The following is a 19,552-nucleotide window of genomic DNA, read 5'->3' on the forward strand; positions in this document are numbered from 1 at the left end:
TGTTCTGCCATTTAATATGATCCTGACTGGTCATCTAACTCAGTCCCCTGTTCCTACTTTCACTACATTCTCTTTGATCTCTCTAGCACTAAGGAAGGTATTTATTTCCTTCTTAAAACCAATTGAGAATTAAAAGAGCATTAAGATTCGAACAGACATGTGTATATCAGATTGGATTATTACCCAACAGGAAAGCAGAATTGTTCTCCGGCTTCTAGTTCCTGCCTGCTGTTAAGTATTGCAACAGTTGATTGAAATTGTGAGCTCATGTAAACAATTTAATATGCTACTTGAAGTGACCAGATCTTGTTTTGCACATCAAATCAGTAGGTTTGCTTTTCATTCATAAATATTCAATCATTACAGAATTATGTTGGGTGAATGGTCTATATTGGAAACTAACTTACACTCTGCTGCATTAAGTAGGAAAACTAATTAGATCGTGTGAAGATTGATAGGATCAAACTCGTCCTTTTCCTCAGAAAGGGCAGAGAGCATTCCACATTTGTTCAGTTTGCATTGCTGTTAATGGATCCGTACTGTAGTTTAGATAATTTCCTGCCGACATACTAATGCCACGGAGTTTTAGCTTCTTCAAGATAGATGATTTTAGTGAAATGCTCTCTGGGTCATCATACCAGACCTCATGGTATTTTTCACCTTCCTGCCATAAAAGCCAAAGAGATTTACATAGATAGGAGATGCTTTTAGGTCAGTACATAGCTCTGGAGACAATACTGAACATCTTAAACAGCACCATCTAACATTCAACACCTGCATTAAAAAGCAAATTTGGGTGGAATTTGAGTTCACATCCTCTGAATTTTTGATTCAGGAACATCACTATAACATCGAAATTTCCCTTGTAAAGTCACAAAGTTACATCAAGTCGATTGCCTCACAGTTTAGAACATAGAACATAGAACATAGAACAATACAGCACAGAACAGGCCCTTCGGCCCACGATGTTGTGCCGAACTTCTAACCTAGATTAAGTACCCATCCATGTACCTATCCAAATGCCCCTTAAAGGTCGCCAATGATTCCGACTCTACCACTCCTACGGGCAGCGCATTCCATGCCCCCACCACTCTCTGGGTAAAGAACCCACCCCTGACATCTCCCCTATACCTTCCACCCTTCACCTTAAATTTATGTCCCCTTGTAACACTCTGTTGTACCTGGGGAAAAAGTTTCTGACTGTCTACTCTATCTATTCCTCTGATCATCTTATAAACCTCTATCAAGTCACCCCTCATCCTTCGCCGTTCCAACGAGAAAAGGCCGAGAACTCTCAACCTATCCTCGTATGACTTCCTCTCCATTCCAGGCAACATCCTGGTAAATCTTCTCTGCACCCTCTCCAAAGCTTCCACATCTTTCCTAAAGTGAGGCGACCAGAACTGCACACAGTACTCCAAATGTGGCCTAACCAAAGTCCTGTACAGCTGCAACATCACTTCACGACTCTTGAATTCAATCCCTCTGCTAATGAACGATAATACTCCATAGGCCTTCTTACAAACTCTATCCACCTGAGTGGCAACCTTCAAAGATCTATGTACATAGACCCCAAGATCCCTCTGTTCCTCCACCTGACTAAGAACCCTACCATTAACCCTGTATTCCGCATTCTTATTTGTTCTTCCAAAATGGACAACCTCACACTTGGCAGGGTTGAACTCCATCTGCCACTCCTCAGCCCAGCTCTGCATCATATCTAAACAATTAAGCTTTGAAAGTGAACAGGAAAACATGAAATAGGAGCTGGAGAAGATCACATGGCCTTGTGAACTTACTTTGCTATTCAGGTAGACCGTGCTTGACCTTTATCCTCAGAACCACCTTCCCACACTATCACCATTTCCTCAATGACCTTGACTCCCGATAATCTGTTCGCCCCTGTCTTAAACATATTCAACAACTGAAAACTTTTAGCTCTTGGGAGAAGAGAATTTCAAAGATTCACAGCCTTTTTTTGTGGAGAAATTTCCCCTTACTTCAGTTCTACAGAACCTAGGCTTTATTCAGTATTGTGTCCTGTGCGCTAGATTCCTTTGCTAATGGCAGTGTTTTCTCAGAATCGTACCTGTCAAGCTGCCAAGAATTTAAAGATTTAAATTAATAATTTCTCATTTGCCTAAATTCCCCATCAAGTAACTATATCAATGTAAGGGAAGTAGATGAAAATTGTGCAGAGAAATTTAAGCATGGCCTCCCCGATGCCCGATAAAACTGTGGGAAGGATTGTTACTCAGATATTGCAATCTCTTAGTAACTGCATTACCTTACCACTGCTCTATGCAATGATCTTAACAGTTCTTTATATATGAATTTTGAAATATGAAAAACTAGTGTAGAACTTTCCTGCCTAATTGGCTATCCTACCTTATCTACTAATTTGTTGTGACGGTCTTATAAGCACACCAAGTTTCTTCTGAAAGTAAACATTTCCAAGTCTCTCATCAGTCAAAAAGTAATTGTTTTCATTTTTTCTTCAAAAGTAGACTACTTCATACCTGGTGTTGGCAATATAAACTTAGACTGATAGAATATCTGATATAGTGGAAATAATGATTAGAAGGGCGTGATTAAAAAAGGACATTTTGCAGATTTTCAATGGAACGCATAAATTTTTTCCAAGATGTGATCAGCAGTTTAATTGACCGAAAACCTACATGCTATTTACAGGAGCTCAAAGAAATTTGGAAAGCAGCCAAGCAGATAAGCAAAATTATTTTTTGCCACTTAACTACGCATCTGAAAGGACTTTTTTTAATACTTAATTTCCAAAGTTATTTTAACGAAGCAGGGTTGAAAGCAGTTTCCAGTTCACTGTATATAACAGCAAATTCATTAAATTCACCGAGACGCTGTGCAATGTATGAATGCAAGGCACATGTTTAAAGACCAAATATATCAGCTCAAACTGACATTCTGAGATGTGGGCTAGTTTAGCTCAATTGGTTTGACAGTTGCTTTGAGAAGCAGAGTGATGCCAGTAGCATCACTAACTGAGGCTCCCATGTTGGATTCTCTTCTCAGTCACTCTCCACATGTGGGACATGGTGACCCTCAGGTTACACCACCACCAGTTGTTGCTCTTTGTCTAATGAAAGGAATACCCTGTGGCTTCATAAGACTATGATGATTTTAACTTTGTACTCTCTGATTATATTATTGCCAATGACAGAGAGTTTGAAAAGAAAACATTTTAAAATCACTCTAAAACAATGATTTCAACTACTTGTATCCTTTTTATTCAAACAAATGTGCATCATGTTTTGTTGCTTTGCTTACCAACTCTCATTTTCTTGTTAAACCTCTAACTATACATGTTCTACTGTACAAGCTGCATGTTCTAAACACTGGTGAAGTATATGCACAGAAAACAATGAATTGTGAACACTGCAATGTTCGCGTTTGACAAAGAACATTACAATGCCCAGGGTCTACTGTACTTTGACTAATATAAATATATCAATATACAAACTGGGAGGATTAGGCCACTCAGCCCCTCAAACTTCTTAATGAGGCAACCTACACCTTCCTCCAAATCATTTATGTATATCACAAACAACAGTGGTCCCAGCACAGATCCCTGTGGGACACCACTGATCATAGGTCTCCATTTTGAGAAACTCCCTTCCACTACTACTCTCTGTCTCCTGCTGCCCAGCCAGTTCTCTATCCATCTAGCTAGAACACCCTGGACCCCATGTAGGATCAGAATTAGGCCATTCGGCCCATTCCAGTTTGTTTCGCCATTTAATCATGGCTGTTATGCTTTTCAACCCTATTAGAGTCACAGAGTCATCGAGATGTACAGCATGGAAACAGACCCTTTGGTCCAACCTGTCCATGCCGACCAGATATCCCAATCCAATCTAGTCCCACGTGCCAGCACCCGGCCCATATCCCTCCAAACCCTTCCTATTCATACACCTATCCAAATGCCTCTTAAATGTTGCAGTTGTACCAGCCTCCACCACATCCTCTGGCAGCTCATTCCATACACGTGCCACCTTGTCCCCATAATCCTCAAGCCCCTTACTAATCAAGAACCTAGCCATCTCTGTTTCAAATACACTCAATGACTTGGCCTCCACAGCCCTCTGTGGCATTGGACTCCACAGATTCACCACCCTCAGGCTGAAGAAATTCCTCCTCATCTCAGTTCTAAAGGGACGACCCTTCAGCATTAGGCTGTGCCCTTGGGTCCCTAGTCTCCCCGACTCGTGGAAACATCTTCTCTATGTCCACTCTATCCAGGCCCCTCAATATTCTGTAAGTTTCTATCAGATCCCCCTCTACCTTCTAAACTGTGTCAAGTACTTTCCCAGAGTCCTCCAACTGCTCTTCATATGATAAGCCCTTCATCCCCAGGATCATTCTTATAAATTTCCTCTCGGCCCGCTCTGATACCAGCACATCCTTCCTTAGGTACAGAGCTGAAAACTGCTCACAACATTCCAAATGTGGTCTGATGAGATCCTTATGCAGCCTCAGCAGTATATCTCGGGTGTTCGAGCCCTCTTGAAATTGATGCTGACATTGCTTTTGCCTTCCTCTCCATCAACTGAACCTGCATGTTAACCTTAAGGGAATCTTGAACTAGGACACCTAAGTCCTTTTGTGCTTCAGATTTGCAAAGCCTTTCCCCATTTAGAAAATAGTCTTCGCCTCCATTCTTCCGACTAAAGTACATTGCTTTCCCACATTGCATTCCTTCTGCCACACCTTTGCTCACTCTCCTACCCAGTCCAGGTCCTTGTGCAGCCTCCCTGCTTCCTCAACACTACCTGTTCCTCCACCTTCTGCCAGTCAGCCGATCCTCTATCCAATTCCCCATACGTGTTCTCTCAGACCAACACTCTTTCCCTTTCTTTTTGAAATATAATTACAAGATCTCACCACCTGCTTCTATATTTCTAGCCACGATTTCCCTCATATCTCATTTTGCCTTCTTTATTAATCTTTTAATTATGTTTTGTTTTCTTAATTTTTTTGGTCTCATCTTCAACTTCCCTCCAGTCTTGCACAACTGTATGCATTTTTCCTTAAGTCTGTCAGCCTTACCTTGTAAACATAATATGGGGCTTTGTGGTTATCATCCCAGTATCTGCCAGTAATAGAGTTGGGCAGCTGCTGTATAATGTCTTTGTATGGGACCACCTTCGCAGTGAGAGAACCACACATACCAACTCCGAGAGGAGGTATTGTCACATAACATCTTCCAGGCTGTAAAATACAAAAAAAGGAAGGGAAGAGAACTTGTGAGCACGGTTATTTTGCAAACATTAAAAAGGCTCTGGCAGAATAAAAGATAGTCCATTTAAGACTGAGATAAACTGGAATTGCACAGCTCAGTGAATCATTGAACTTTTCTACCTATGGAAGATTAGTCACTGAGTATGTCAAAGACAGAAACTGAAAGAGTTTTAGATGCTAAAAACTTTCGGGAAAAGGGGAGCAATACAGAAAAATAATGCTGAGGTGGAAGAATGGCCACGGTTTAAGTTGAATGGTGGAGCAGGCTCGAGGGGCTGAATGGTCTGTTGAGAGAGTCAGATGGATGCAGTCTAGAAGCAGACCTTTCAGCCCACCATGTCTAAGCTGACCAGCAAACCCCAGGCTACATCAATCCCATTTACCTGAACTTGGCCTGTACCTTACTATACCCTGGCATTTTAGGTGCTAATCGAGATGCTTCTTAAATGTTGCAAGAGTACCTGCTTCCACCACCTTCCATATTTCTACCACCCTCTGGGTGAAAATGGTTTTCCTCTGATCTTTTCTTATTCCTCACTATAAACCCATGCCCTCTGGTCTTAGAATCATCTGCCATGGGTGAAAGAGATTCTCGTGATTTACTGTGTCTGTGACTCTCAGAATTGTGTATAACTCAATCTGATCCTCCAGCACCACCCCACCCCCGACATCCTCTGCTCCAGGGAAAACAACCCAGCCTATCCCGTCTCTCTGAAGGTTTACCATTTGTTGTGTAATCATTCTCTTATTAGACCTCCCAAAATGCAATTCCTGCACTTGTTGGAATTGAAGTCCTTCTGCCATTCCTCTGCCCCATTTACCGGCTGATCAATATCAGACTGTAGCCTGAGACCATCCTCCTCAATACCAACAATCCCTGAATTTTCATGTCATATGAAAACTTACTAATTATATCTTCTACATTCATGTCCAAGTCATTAATGTACATAACAAACAGAAAGTCTCCTTGCACCGATCGTTGTGGTACACAGCTAGACATAGGCTTCCAATCACAAAAACATCCCTCCACCATCACACTCTGCCTCCTGTTTGCAATCTAATTTTGGATCCAGTTTGCCTCCTTCCTTGGATCCCAACTTCCTTTTGGACCAACCTTCCAAATGGGACCTTTTCAAATGCCTTGCTGAAGTCTATGTAAACCACAGCAACTGCTTTATCCTGATCAATACATTTAGCCACCTTTTCAAAAGACTTGACTAAATTAGTCACACAGGATCTCCATCTTACAAAGCCATGCTTACTATCTCTGATCGATCTCTGTCTTTCCAAGTATTGCTTAATCATCTCCTTCCAAATTTATTTCCAACATGTCCCGACTATTGACATCAATTTAACTGCTCTTAATTACCTGATCTATCCTGCTGCCTTCCTTCAACAAAGAAACCTCATTAGCTATCCTCCAGTCACTCCTCAGACACAGGACAAGGACAGCTGGGTTACAGTCAGGGGGAGGAAAGGCAATCAATAGATAGGGCAGGGATCCTCTGTGGCCGTTCCCCTCAGCACTAAATATACCATTTTGGATACTGCTGGTGGGGATGGCCGACCAGAGGAAAGCCATAGTTGTCAGGTCTCTGACACTGAACCTGGCACTGCAGCTCAGAAGGGAAAATGAGAGAAAGGGGTAGAGGTAGGGGACTCAATAGTTAGATGGATTGACAGGAGATTTTGTGGTCAGGAACGGGACTCCCGGAAGGTATGTTGCCTCCCCGGTGCCAGGGTCCGGGATGTCACCGATCAGGTTTACAGGATTCTGAAGGGAGAGGGTGAGCAGCCAGAAATCGTGGTACATATTGGCACCAATGATATAGCCAGGAAAGGGATTGAGGATCTGAAAGTGACTACAGAGAACGAGGTTGGAAGCTGAAGAGCAGGACGAGTAGAGTAGTGTTCTCAGGTTTGCTACCGGTGCCACGAGATAGTGAGGTGAGGCACAGTCAGCGAATGCAGCTTAACACGTGGCTGCGAGACTGGTGCAGGAAGGAGGGCTTCAGATACTTAGACCATTGGAATGCTGTCTGGGGAAGGTGGGACCTGTATATGAAGGGTTGCACCTGAACTGGAGGGGCACAAATGTCCTGGGTGAGAGATTTGCTCATGTGGTTCAGGAGGGTTTAAACTAGTTTGGTAGGGGTAGGTGGGAACCAGAGCTATATACCTGAGAGAGGGTAGATGCAGTTGGGGCAGTGACAGGACGCAGTGAATCTATCAGGAAGATTTTTCATGTGATGAAACAAAGGAATCGGTTAAAGTGTGTCTGCTTTAATGCAAGGAGTGTCAGAAATAAGGGTGACAAACTTAGAGCATGGATCAGTACTTGGGAGTCTGATGTTGTGGCCATAACAGAGACGTGAGTTTCACAGGGATATGAATGGTTGCTCGATGTTCCAGGGTTTATAATTTTTAAAAAGAACAGGGAGGGTGGAAAAAGAGGAGGGGTGATAGCATTGCTAACCAGAGAGTGCATCACAGCTACAGACACAAAGTTTGTTGAGGAAGGTTTGACTACCGAGTCAGGATGGGTGGACATTAGGAACAGCAAATAAGCAGCCACCTCATTGGGGGTTTCTACAGACCCCCTAATAGCAGTGGGGAGATCAAAGAACTCACAGGCCGGCAGATTTTGTAAAAATGCAGATGTAGCAGGGTTGTTGTTCTGGGTGACTTCAACTTTCCCAATATCGACTGGAATCTTCTTAGTGCAGATGGTTTGGATGGAGCTGTTTTTGTCAGGTGTGTTCAGGAGGATTTCCTTACTCAGTATGTAGGCAGGCCGACGAGGGGAGAGGCAATTTTGGATTTGGTGTTCGGCAATGAGCCAGGACAGGTGTCAGATCTCATGGCGGGAGAGCACTTTGGTGACAGTGACCATACCTGCCTCACATTTACCATAGCCATGGAGAGGGGAAGGAGCAGTTACCATGGGAAGATATTTAATTGGGGAAAAGGAAATTATGACACTATCAGACAGGAGTTGGGAGGAGCAATTGTTCCACAGAAAGGGCACCACAGACAATGTGGAGATTGTTTAAGGAGCAGTTGTTGTGAGTGATGCACAAATTTGTTCCTCTGAGACAGGCAAGAAGGGGTAAGATTAAGGAGCCTTGGATGACGAGAACTGAGGAACCTCTTGTCAAAAGGAAGAAGGCAGCTTACATAAGGTGAAGGAAGCAAGGGTCCACCATAGCTTTAGAGGATTACAGGCTCACTAGAAAGGAGCTCAGAAATGGACTGGGGAGAACTAGAAGGGGGCACGAGAAAGGCTTGGCAAGAAGGATTAGGGAGAACCCAAAGGCATTTTACTCATACGTGAGGAATAAGAAAATGATCAGGGAGAAAGTAGGGTCAATCAGGGATAGTGTAGGGAACTTGTGCATGGAGTCTGAGCAGATAGGGGAATCCCTAAATGAGTTTTTTGCTTCGGTTTTCATGAAGGAAAGGGACCTTGTTGTGAATGAGAACTTCGGGGAGCTGGGAAACAGGCTTGAACAGATTGAGATTGAGGAAGTTGATGTGCTGGAAACTTTAGCAAACATTAAGATGGATAAGTCCCTAGGGCCAGACCCGTTTTATCCTAGGTTGCTCCAGGAAGCGAGAAAGGAGGTTGCTAAGCTGCTGGCAAAGATCTTTGCTTCCTCAATTTCCACAGCAGTTGTACCAGAGGATTGGAGGGAGGCAAATGTTGTTAGTCTTTTCAAGAAGGGGAGTAGGGAAATCCCTGGCAATTATAGACCAGTCGGTCTTACATCTGTGGTCAGCAAGGTTTTGGAAAGATTTCTGAGGGATAGGATTTATGGCTATTTGGCAAAGCATAGTGTGATTAAAGGCAGTCAGCATGGCTTTGTGAGGGGCAGGTCATGCCTCACAAATCTTATGAAGTTCTTTGAGGAGGTGATGAAATAGGAAGGTCTCTCTTGAGTGCTGAATATAGGATCAAAGACAGGATTCTTGGCAGTTTGGAGGAACTGAGGGATCTTGGTGTTCAAATACATAGATCCCTCAAAGTTGCCACCCAGGTGGATTGGGTTGTTAAGAAAGCACATGGTGTTTTGGCTTTCATTAACAAGGAGTTCGAGTTTAAGAGCCACGAAGTTTTGCTGTAGCTCTACAAAGCCCTGGTGAGACCACACTTGGAATGTTGTGTCCAGTTCTGGTCGCCCAACTATAGGAAAGATATGGAGGCCTCGGAGAGGGTGCAAAGAAGTTTTACCAGGATGTTGCCTGGACTGGAAGGCTTGTCTCACGAAGAGAGTTTGACTAAGCTCGGACTTTTCTCTCTGGAAAGAAGGAGGAAGAGAGGTGACCTGATCGAGGTATACAAGGTAATGAGAGGCATGGATCGAGTTGAGAGCCATAGACTTTTCCCCAGGTCAGGATTGACTGGTACGAGGAGTCATAGTTTTAAGATATTAGGAGGAAGGTGTAGAGGAGACATCAGAGGTAGGTTCTTTACACAGAGTTGTGAATTCATGAAATGCGTTGCCAGGGGTAGTGGTGGAAGCAGAGTCATTAGGGACATTGAAGTGACTGCTGGACATGCACATGGACAGCAAGCGAATTGAGGGATGCGTAGGTTAGGTTATTTTATTTTATCGTCCTTGGCACAACATCGTGGGCTGAAGGGCCTGTTCTGCACTGTACTTTTCTATGTTCTATGTTAATGTTAATACCAGTTGAAGTTGAAATCCTGTATGAGGTTGGCACGGTGGCTCAGTAGTTGCCACTGCTGCCTCACAGCCCTATGGACCTGGGTTCGATTCCCACATCAGGCGACTGTGTGGAGTTTGCACATTCTCCAGTGTCTGCAAGGGGTTTCCTCTGGGTGGTCCAGTTTCCTCTCACAGTCTGAAGATGTGCAGGTTAGGTGAATTGGCCATGCTAAATTGCCCATTGTGTTAGGTGCATTAACAGGGGTAAATGTAGGGAAATGAGTCTGGGTGAGTTACTCTTCGGAGGGTAGGTGTTGGGCTGAAGGGCCTGTTTCCATACTGTAGGGAATATAATCTTTCCTCATAACTAAAACCCTGTTTTTCTCACATCTTTCTGAGATTTGCCGACGCCTGCACCTACGTCCTATGTTCTTACATGGCAGCAGCCTGACTGACCTCCAAATGTACAGGCTATGACAGAAATTTCAGAGAAATGAAGCAACTTAAGATCTCAAAACCAAAACTGACCATTGTTCTTGCCGAGCAAGAACATTAAGCGTTAGTGAACCAAGGAATTCAGACCATTAACTGTCTAATGGGATAGAGGAAGAGGCTCAAAAGGATGGAGACATCTCCTTTCAATCCTCCTCCACAGTTTCTCTGTAAACGGATCTGCTTTGAGAAATGATTTGAAAAGCTTCAGTTTACAGTCTGGAAGGAAGAAGTTGATGGAAAGCTTCAAGGAAACAAAAGATTAAGTGTCTTGGTTAATGTAAACCAAGGTAACAGTCAGTGCTCGCAAATGGAAGTAAGTGAAAAGTTAAGATGTAGGAGGGAAGATACGAACAATATTAATTTACCAAGTTGTAAAGGTTTTGAAAGTGAATGCATTGAGGATATAATTAGTTGCTCTGATTGGACAGTTAATGTACCAATTGGGATGTGCTTTGAATAAACTTACTTCATTTTCATTTCTTATAAAATACAAACTAATTACTTTTCCTTACCTCAAAGAACTGCTCACAGAGATAGTCATAACCAAACCATGGAACTCCCATTATCAGCTTTCTGGAATCAATACCGAGCCTAATATAATTTAACAGACCTAAAGGTAGAAAGAGATTATTGTGTTCGATTAAGAATGATATAGATCAGGCAGAATTTGAACTACATGCTGTGTTGTACATACCTGTAAAAACCTCAGCATAGGGAGCATTTGCTTTTGCAAAGCATTCGTCCATCATGAAGCTCTGCACATCAAAGGATGTCACCATTAAAAGGTCACAGGCATTTGCAATTTCTGCAAAATCATAGCATCGTTTATCCATGCAAGGAGACCAGGGCACGTTAAATGAAATCTGGAACCAAGATATAACACAAAAAGTTAATTTAGCCATGAAATCTGGGTTGGAATTGAGCGGTATTTATAAAACTGGTTTCCTGTAATGTGAACTTAGGGCAATGTCACAGAATGACAGGACCATACAGTACTGAAGAGGCCCTTCAGTCCATTGAGAAAGCACTGACAAAAACTATTCTAAATCTAAAACAGTCCCATTTTCCTGCACTTGGTCAATGGCCGTGCATGTTAGACATTGTTAGTACTTGGATGCCCTCAACTACCCTCTGAAGCATTCCAGATTCCCACCATCCTCTGGGTGAAAACTTTGTTTTCTCAAATCCCCTGGATTTCACCTTAAAATTATGCCCCTTTGTTACTGACCTTCCAACTAAGGGGAACAGCTGATCTTGATTTACCCTGTCCATGCCCCTGATAACCTCATACACCTGTATCAGGACTCTGCCTCAACCTTCTCTACTTTAAAGAAAACAACTTAGGCTTATCCAACTTCTCTTCATCGCTGAAATTCTCCGTTCCAGGCAACATCCTGGTGAATCTCCTCTTCACTGTACTCACATCCTCTCTATAGTGTGATGACCAGAACGGAACATAATACTGCAGCTGTGGCCTAACCAAAGTCCTGTACAGCTGCAGCATGAACACCCTGCTCTTATAATCTATGCCTCAATTGATAAAGGCAAGCATCCCATATATGTCCTTAACTACCCTATTAATCTATCCTGCTGCCTTCAGGGATCAGTGGATAAGCACCACAAGATCTCTCTATTCCTCTGAGCTTCCTGGTGTCCTGCTTTTCAGTGAATACTCCCTTGTCTTGTTAATTCTTCCCAAGTTCATCGCCTCACATTTATCAGGGTTAAATTTCATCTGTTCAGAAATGGAAACTGAACCAATGATACCAGCAAATGAGGAATAACAGTAATCCACGAGCTAGTAGGTCCATCTGATTATTATCTTGAAATTTTATCAGTGGCTCACAAAATTTCAATGGTAGTTCAGGTAGTTTTTCCAGAAAAATTCAGGCTAAAAGAGTAAAATTTCTTTCATTTAAGGATGTGGGGAAATTTTGACAGATGTGCCAGGTAGTGGGGAAACTCCAATTTTCAATTAATTCAGTGCCTTTAATTCCAATACCAGCTTTCAAACAACTGTTTAGCATGACCTCAATTGATTGTGCTGGACCATTACTTAAAACCAGGAGTGAGAATCAGTACCTTTTTATAATTATGCTTAAAGCAATGAAAGGTTTTTTTTAACAACATATGGATTGCTCAAAGAAATACAATCAGATCAAGGATCAAATGTTATGTCCCAAATTTTGAAACTGAGTTAGGGAACTGGAGGTGGAGCTGGATGAACTACAGATCATCAGGGAGGATGAGGGGGAAATTGAGAGGATGTACAGGTAGGTGGTCACTCCCCAGACACAGGTTAAGGACAACTGGGTGACTGTCAGGGAGAGGAAAGGGAACCGATGGTCAGAGCAGGGATCCCCTGTGGCCGTTCCCCTCAGCAGTAAGTATACCATTTTGGATACTGCTGGTGGGAACGGTCTGCCAGGGGAAAGTTATAGTTGTCAGGTCCCTGGCACTGAACCTGGCACTGTGGCTCAAAAGGAAAGGGGGAAAATAGAAAAGCGCTAGTGGTAGGGGACTCAATAGTTAGACGGATTGACAGGAGATATTGTGGTCAGGAAAGGGACTCCCGGAAGGTATGTTGCCAGGGTCCGGGATGTCGCTGATCAGGTTAACAAGATTCCAAAGGGAGAGTGTGAGCAGCCAGAAATCGTGGTTTATATTGACATCAATGATATAGCCAGGAAAGAGACTGAGGATCTGAAAAGTGACTACAGAGAGTGAGGTTGGAAGCTGAAGAGCAGGACGAGTAGAGTAGTGTTCTCAGATTTGCTATCGGTGCCACGAGATAGTGAGATGAGGAACAGTCAGCGAATGCAGCTTAACACGTGGCTGCGAGGCTGGTGCAGGAAGGAGGGCTTCAGATACCTAGACCATTGGGATACCTTCTGGGGAAGGTGGGACCTGTACATGAAGGATGGGTTGCACCTGAACTGGAGGGGCACAAATGTCCTGGGTGAGAGATTTGATTGTGTGATTCAGGAGGGTTTAAACTAGACTGGCAGGGGGGTGGGAATCAGAGCTACATGTCTGCGATTGGGTCAGTTGCAGACGGGACAGCGACAGGATATATTGAATCATCAGGATGGTTTCTCACACAATGAAACAAAGGTTAAAGTGTGTCTGCTTTGAGGCAAGGAGTGTCCGAATTAAGAGTGACGAACTTCGAGCATGGATCAGTACATGAGGCTACGATGTTGTGGCCATAACGGAGACATGGGTTTCACAGGGGGTGGGATGGTAGCTTGATGTTCCAGGGTTTAGAACGTTTAAAAAGAACAGGGAGGGTGGAAAAGAGGAGGGGGTGTAGCATTGCTAATTAGCGAGTGCATTACAGCTATGGAAGTGAAAGTTGTTAAGAAAGGTTTGGCTACTGATTCAGTATGGGTGCAAATTTGGAACACCAAAGGAACAGCCACCGCATTGGGGGTTTTCTACAGACCACCTAATAGCATGGAGAGATTGAAGAGATTGGTGGACAGATTCTGGAAAAATGCAGATGTAGCAGGGTTGTTGTTATGGGTGATTTCAACTTTCCCAATATCGACTGGAACCTTCTAAGTGCAGATGGATTGGATGAAGCCGTTCTTGTCAGGTGTGTTCAGGAGGGTTTCCTTACTCAGTATGTAGACAGGCCGAGGAGGGGAGAGGCCATTTTGGATTTGGTGCTCGGCAATGAGCCAGGACAGGTGTCAGATTTCATGGCGGGAGAGCACTTTGGTGAAAGTGATCACAACTGCCTCACATTTAGCATACCATGGAGAGTGAAAGGAGCAGTTACCGAGGGAAGATATTTAATTGGGGAAAAGGAAATTATGACACTATCAGACAGGAGTTGTGAAGTACAGACTGTGAGCCATTGTTCCACAGAAAGGGCACAGCAGACATGTGGAGACTGTTTAAGGAGCAGTTGTTGCGAGTGATGCACAAATTTGTTCCTCTGAGACAAGTAAGAAGGGGTAAGATTAAGGACCCTTGGATGGTGAGAACAGAGGAACTTCTCGTCAAAAGGAAGAAGGCAGCTTAGGTAAGGTGGAGGAAGCAAGGATCTAGCACAGCATCAGAGGATTACAGGCTTGCTAGAGAGGAACTCAGAAATGAACTGAGGAGAGCCAGGAGGGGGCACGAAAAATGCTTAGGGAGGATTAGGGAGAGCCCAAAGGCATTTTGCTCATACATCAGGAATAAGAGAATGATCAGGGAGAAGGTAGGGCTGATCAGGGATAGCGGAGAGAGCGTGTGTGTGGAGTCTGACCAGGTAGAGAAGCCCGAAAGGAGTTTTTTGCTTTGGTTTTCACAAAGGAAAGGAAAGTTGTTGTAAATAAAAATTTAGAGGAGTTGGGATTCAGTCTTGATCAGGTCAAGATTGATGAAGCTGATGTGCTAGAAATTTTGGCAAACATTACGATTGATAAGTCCCCAGGACCAGATCAGATTTATCCTAGGCTGCTCCGGGAAGCGAGAAAGGAGGTTGCTAAGCCGCTGGCGAGGATCTTTGTCTCCTCACTCTCCACAGGAGTCGTACTAGAGGATTGGAAGGATTCGAATGTTGTTCCTCTTTTCAAGAAGGGTAATAGGGAAATCCCTGGCAATTTCAGACCAGTCAGTCTTATGTCTATGGTCAACAAAGTTTTGGAAAGAATTCTGAGGGATAGGATTTATGAATATTTGGCAAAGCATAGTGTGATTAAAGGCAGTCAGCATGGCTTTGTGAGGGGCAGGTTATGAGTTCTTTGAGGAGGTGTCAAGACCACACCCACCTGATGAAGGAGCAGCGCTCTGAAAGCTAGCACTTCCAATTAAACCTGTTGGACTATAACCTGGTGTTATGTAATTTTTAACTTTGTCCACCCCAGTCCAACACCGGCACCTCCAAATATAGGAATGCAGGTGTTTTAAGTAAAATATAAGCAAATGTGCAAGCAATATTACTTGTGTAGAGTATGGTTTTATAAAAGTCATTATATGTTTCATGTAAACAGATATAGTGATGATGGGAAATTTGATAAAAGAGTAAGTTGCCTCTTTGGGATACCTTTCCACATTTTCCTTCTGGACAATCATGATAAAACTTATACTATCATTTGGAAATTTATTTTGATGACAGAGGTAACGCAGATTTTGCTTTTAGTTCTGTGGAAGTGATTTACTTCACGGGTTATTTTGGAAGAGTTACCTCGATGTATCATTTCCAAGAAAACGTGAGAGTTAACATAAATGACCCAATTTTGGAGTCAATTGATAAAGTGTTTACAATGCTGGGTTTTATGACACACAGAAAAACACTTGGTCAGTGGCCACATGTGGCCTGAGCTCTGTTCAGTTTGGAAGAATACTTTTATCCTAGTAGCAAAGGTAGGCTGTTCCTTGTGTAGGAATCGCACACGAGGAGAGTTGAGATCAGTTTAGACAATTTCCAGATTGTCAGATTTTGGAGAAGTCTCTTGAGTATTAGAATTGAAAAAGAATCCATGCCTTCAACTTGAAAAAATGTTCCTAGGCCAATAAAACTGGACAGATTTAATTAAGTATGGAATTAAGGTAGATGTAGTACTTCAGTGGTTTTGAGTATCTGTGAAGGCTATTGCTGAGAAAATGCCTCAATCTTTGCTTATATTCACGCCTTTATTATTAAGCATAGAAACATAAAATGTCTTGTTAACTTTTTCTTAGTAAAATGCTTTTACCTGGGATCCTGGTATTTCTTCGTGGAATGTTTGTACAATATCCCTAACCATTCTGGTTAGATCATTGTAAAGTTCAGATTCGCTGTCAATCGTGTGCCTCACTTCCAAATTGATGCCATCCATAAAAAAATGTTTTATGCCAAAAGTATAGTAATTGATCCATTTCGTCCTCTGATTTTGATTGGACAATACTTCAAGGCTTATCTTTGCTGAGAAACAAGTTAGAAACAGCAGATAACATCTTCTACATCATTTGCATAGCAAGGTATCCCAAAATACTTTAGAAAACAGAACTACCAACATCAAGTAAGAAGTAGGGACGGTGGCACAGTGGTTAGCACTGCTGCCTCACAGCGCCAGAGACCTGGGTTCAATTCCCGCCTCAGGTGACTGACTGTGTGGAGTTTGCACTTTCTCCCCGTGTCTGCGTGGGTTTCCTCCCACAGTCCAAAGATGTGCAGGGTCAGGTGAATTGGCCATACTAAATTGTCCGTAGTGTTAGGTAAGGGGTAAATGTAGGGGTATGGGTGGGTTTCGCTTCGGCGGGTCGGTGTGGACTTGTTGGGCCGAAGGGCCTGTTTCCACACTGTCATCTAATCTAATAATTTAGCGAGAATATTGGTTTCAAGACCTTTCAATGTCTAGAAGTACTGGGTTGCCCATTAATTGTTGCTGTGGTGCATTCCTTGTTCTGTAAGTGGATATGATTACTGTACAAATAGGAATTTGCAATATGCAGGTAGAGTCAGTTTTAAATACAGCATACAGGTGTGATAATAAGTCTGTAAGTTAGCTCACTGATTTGGAAGGTTTGTTTTCAGACATTTCGTCACCATACTCAGTAACATCATCAGTGAGAGTCTCTGGTGAATTGCTGGTGGTATGTCTCACCTCTCTATTCATAGGTCTTGGTTTCTTAAAGTGGGCGATGTCATTTCCAGTTCTTTGTTTTCAAGGGAACATAGAAAGGCTCCAAATCAGTGTGTTTACTGATGGAGTTCTGATTAGAATGCCATACCTCGAAGAATTCTTGTGCATGTCCTTGTTTCGCCTGTCCGGGGATGGTTGTGTAGTCCCAGTCAAAGTGATGTCCTTCTTTGTCTGTATGTATGGAAATTAGTTGTGTCTTTTGGTGGTGAGTTGGTGTTCATGTATCTTGGTGGTGAGTTGGTGTTCATGTATCTTGGTGGTGAGTTGGTGTTCATGTATCTTGGTGGTGAGTTGGTGTTCATGTGTCTTGGTGGTGAGTTGGTGTTCATGTATCTTGGTGGTGAGTTGGTGTTCATGTATCTTGGTGGTGAGTTGGTGTTCATGTATCTTGGTGGTGAGTTGGTGTTCATGTGTCTTGGTGGTGAGTTGGTGTTCATGTATCTTGGTGGTGAGTTGGTGTTCATGTGTCTTGGTGGTGAGTTGGTGTTCATGTATCTTGGTGGTGAGTTGGTGTTCATGTGTCTTGGTGGTGAGTTGGTGTTCATGTATCTTGGTGGTGAGTTGGTGTTCATGTGTCTTGGTGGTGAGTTGGTGTTCATGTATCTTGGTGGTGAGTTGGTGTTCATGTGTCTTGGTGGTGAGTTGGTGTTCATGTGTCTTGGTGGTGAGTTGGTGTTCATGTATCTTGGTGGTGAGTTGGTGTTCATGTGTCTTGGTGGTGAGTTGGTGTTCATGTGTCTTGGTGGTGAGTTGGTGTTCATGTATCTTGGTGGTGAGTTGGTGTTCATGTATCTTGGTGGTGAGTTGGTGTTCATGTATCTTGGTGGTGAGTTGGTGTTCATGTATCTTGGTGGTGAGTTGGTGTTCATGTGTCTTGGTGGTGAGTTGGTGTTCATGTATCTTGGTGGTGAGTTGGTGTTCATGTATCTTGGTGGTGAGTTGGTGTTCATGTGTCTTGGTGGTGAGTTGGTGTTCATGTGTCTTGGTGGTGAGTTGGTGTTCATGTATCTTGGTGGTGAGTTGGTGTTCATGTATCTTGGTGGTGAGTTGGTGTTCATGTGTCTTGGTGGTGAGTTGGTGTTCATGTGTCTTGGTGGTGAGTTGGTGTTCATGTATCTTGGTGGTGAGTTGGTGTTCATGTGTCTTGGTGGTGAGTTGGTGTTCATGTGTCTTGGTGGTGAGTTGGTGTTCATGTATCTTGGTGGTGAGTTGGTGTTCATGTATCTTGGTGGTGAGTTGGTGTTCATGTGTCTTGGTGGTGAGTTGGTGTTCATGTGTCTTGGTGGTGAGTTGGTGTTCATGTATCTTGGTGGTGAGTTGGTGTTCATGTGTCTTGGTGGTGAGTTGGTGTTCATGTGTCTTGGTGGTGAGTTGGTGTTCATGTATCTTGGTGGTGAGTTGGTGTTCATGTATCTTGGTGGTGAGTTGGTGTTCATGTGTCTTGGTGGTGAGTTGGTGTTCATGTGTCTTGGTGGTGAGTTGGTGTTCATGTATCTTGGTGGTGAGTTGGTGTTCATGTGTCTTGGTGGTGAGTTGGTGTTCATGTGTCTTGGTGGTGAGTTGGTGTTCATGTATCTTGGTGGTGAGTTGGTGTTCATGTGTCTTGGTGGTGAGTTGGTGTTCATGTGTCTTGGTGGTGAGTTGGTGTTCATGTATCTTGGTGGTGAGTTGGTGTTCATGTGTCTTGGTGGTGAGTTGGTGTTCATGTATCTTGGTGGTGAGTTGGTGTTCATGTGTCTTGGTGGTGAGTTTCCTACCGGTTTGTCTGATGTAGGTGAAACAATTAGGAGAAAGTGAGGGCTGCAGATGCTGGAGATCAGAGCTTAAAAATGTTTTGCTGGAAAAGCGCAGCAGGTCAGGCAGCATCAAAGGAACAGGAGAAGGGCTTATGCCCAAAACGTCGATTCTCCTGTTCCTTTGATGCTGCCTGGCCTGCTGCGCTTTCCAGCAACACATTTTTAAGTAGGTGAAACAATGTCCACAAGTGTCAGATTGTTCAAGCAAAGTCTTCTGATGTCATTCAGTCCACATTGTAAATCTTTTGCTAAAAAAAAGTGATATTTTGATCCAATGTTGTCTTAAAATCATGATGTGGAGGTACTTGTGTTGGACTATAACCTGGTGTCATCTGACATCTGACCTTGTTTTAAAATAAGCAATTTCAAGTTGAAACTGCAATACGGGCTGCAGCACCGATACCATTGGTGAGGTCCTCATTACTCTACTGAAAATTTACAAATACAGGTGTCATTGAACTTGCAAACAACATCCATAAATATAAATATCTATACTGATGTTGTGCCTGTAACACAGCAGGATGGCTCCAGACTCTTGTCTGATGTAAGAATATACAGAGGAACCTCAATTATCCGAAAGACACGGGCGGAGAGTATTTCATTCGAATAATCCAATGCCGGATAATTGAATGCTGGATAACATAGTTAGCCAAGCATCAGGACCTTGTGATCTTGTTTGGATAATCCGAAATTCAGATAA

The 19,552-nt window shown here is 43.2% G+C and overlaps 1 protein-coding gene across 1 annotated transcript in view; it reads right to left on the minus strand.

Moving 5' to 3' along the window:
- Positions 1–478: 478 nt before the first annotated feature.
- The window catches only part of LOC122547557 (di-N-acetylchitobiase-like), a 28,787-nt gene continuing 9,713 nt past the window's right edge, over positions 479–19,552 (minus strand). Inside the window, exons 3-7 of the mRNA XM_087990307.1 lie at positions 16,127–16,335; positions 11,131–11,299; positions 10,949–11,046; positions 5,080–5,241; positions 479–664 (exon numbers count right to left, since the gene is read on the minus strand). Of these exons, the coding sequence (XP_087846433.1) occupies positions 479–664; positions 5,080–5,241; positions 10,949–11,046; positions 11,131–11,299; positions 16,127–16,335 (824 nt within the window). The remainder of the gene's footprint in view (positions 665–5,079; positions 5,242–10,948; positions 11,047–11,130; positions 11,300–16,126; positions 16,336–19,552) is intronic.

The sequence above is a fragment of the Chiloscyllium plagiosum genome, unplaced genomic scaffold, assembly GCF_037043375.1.
Source record: "Chiloscyllium plagiosum isolate Xiang-an unplaced genomic scaffold, Cpla_swu_hap1 HiC_scaffold_9, whole genome shotgun sequence".
In the NCBI taxonomy this organism is placed as follows: Eukaryota; Metazoa; Chordata; class Chondrichthyes; order Orectolobiformes; family Hemiscylliidae; genus Chiloscyllium; species Chiloscyllium plagiosum.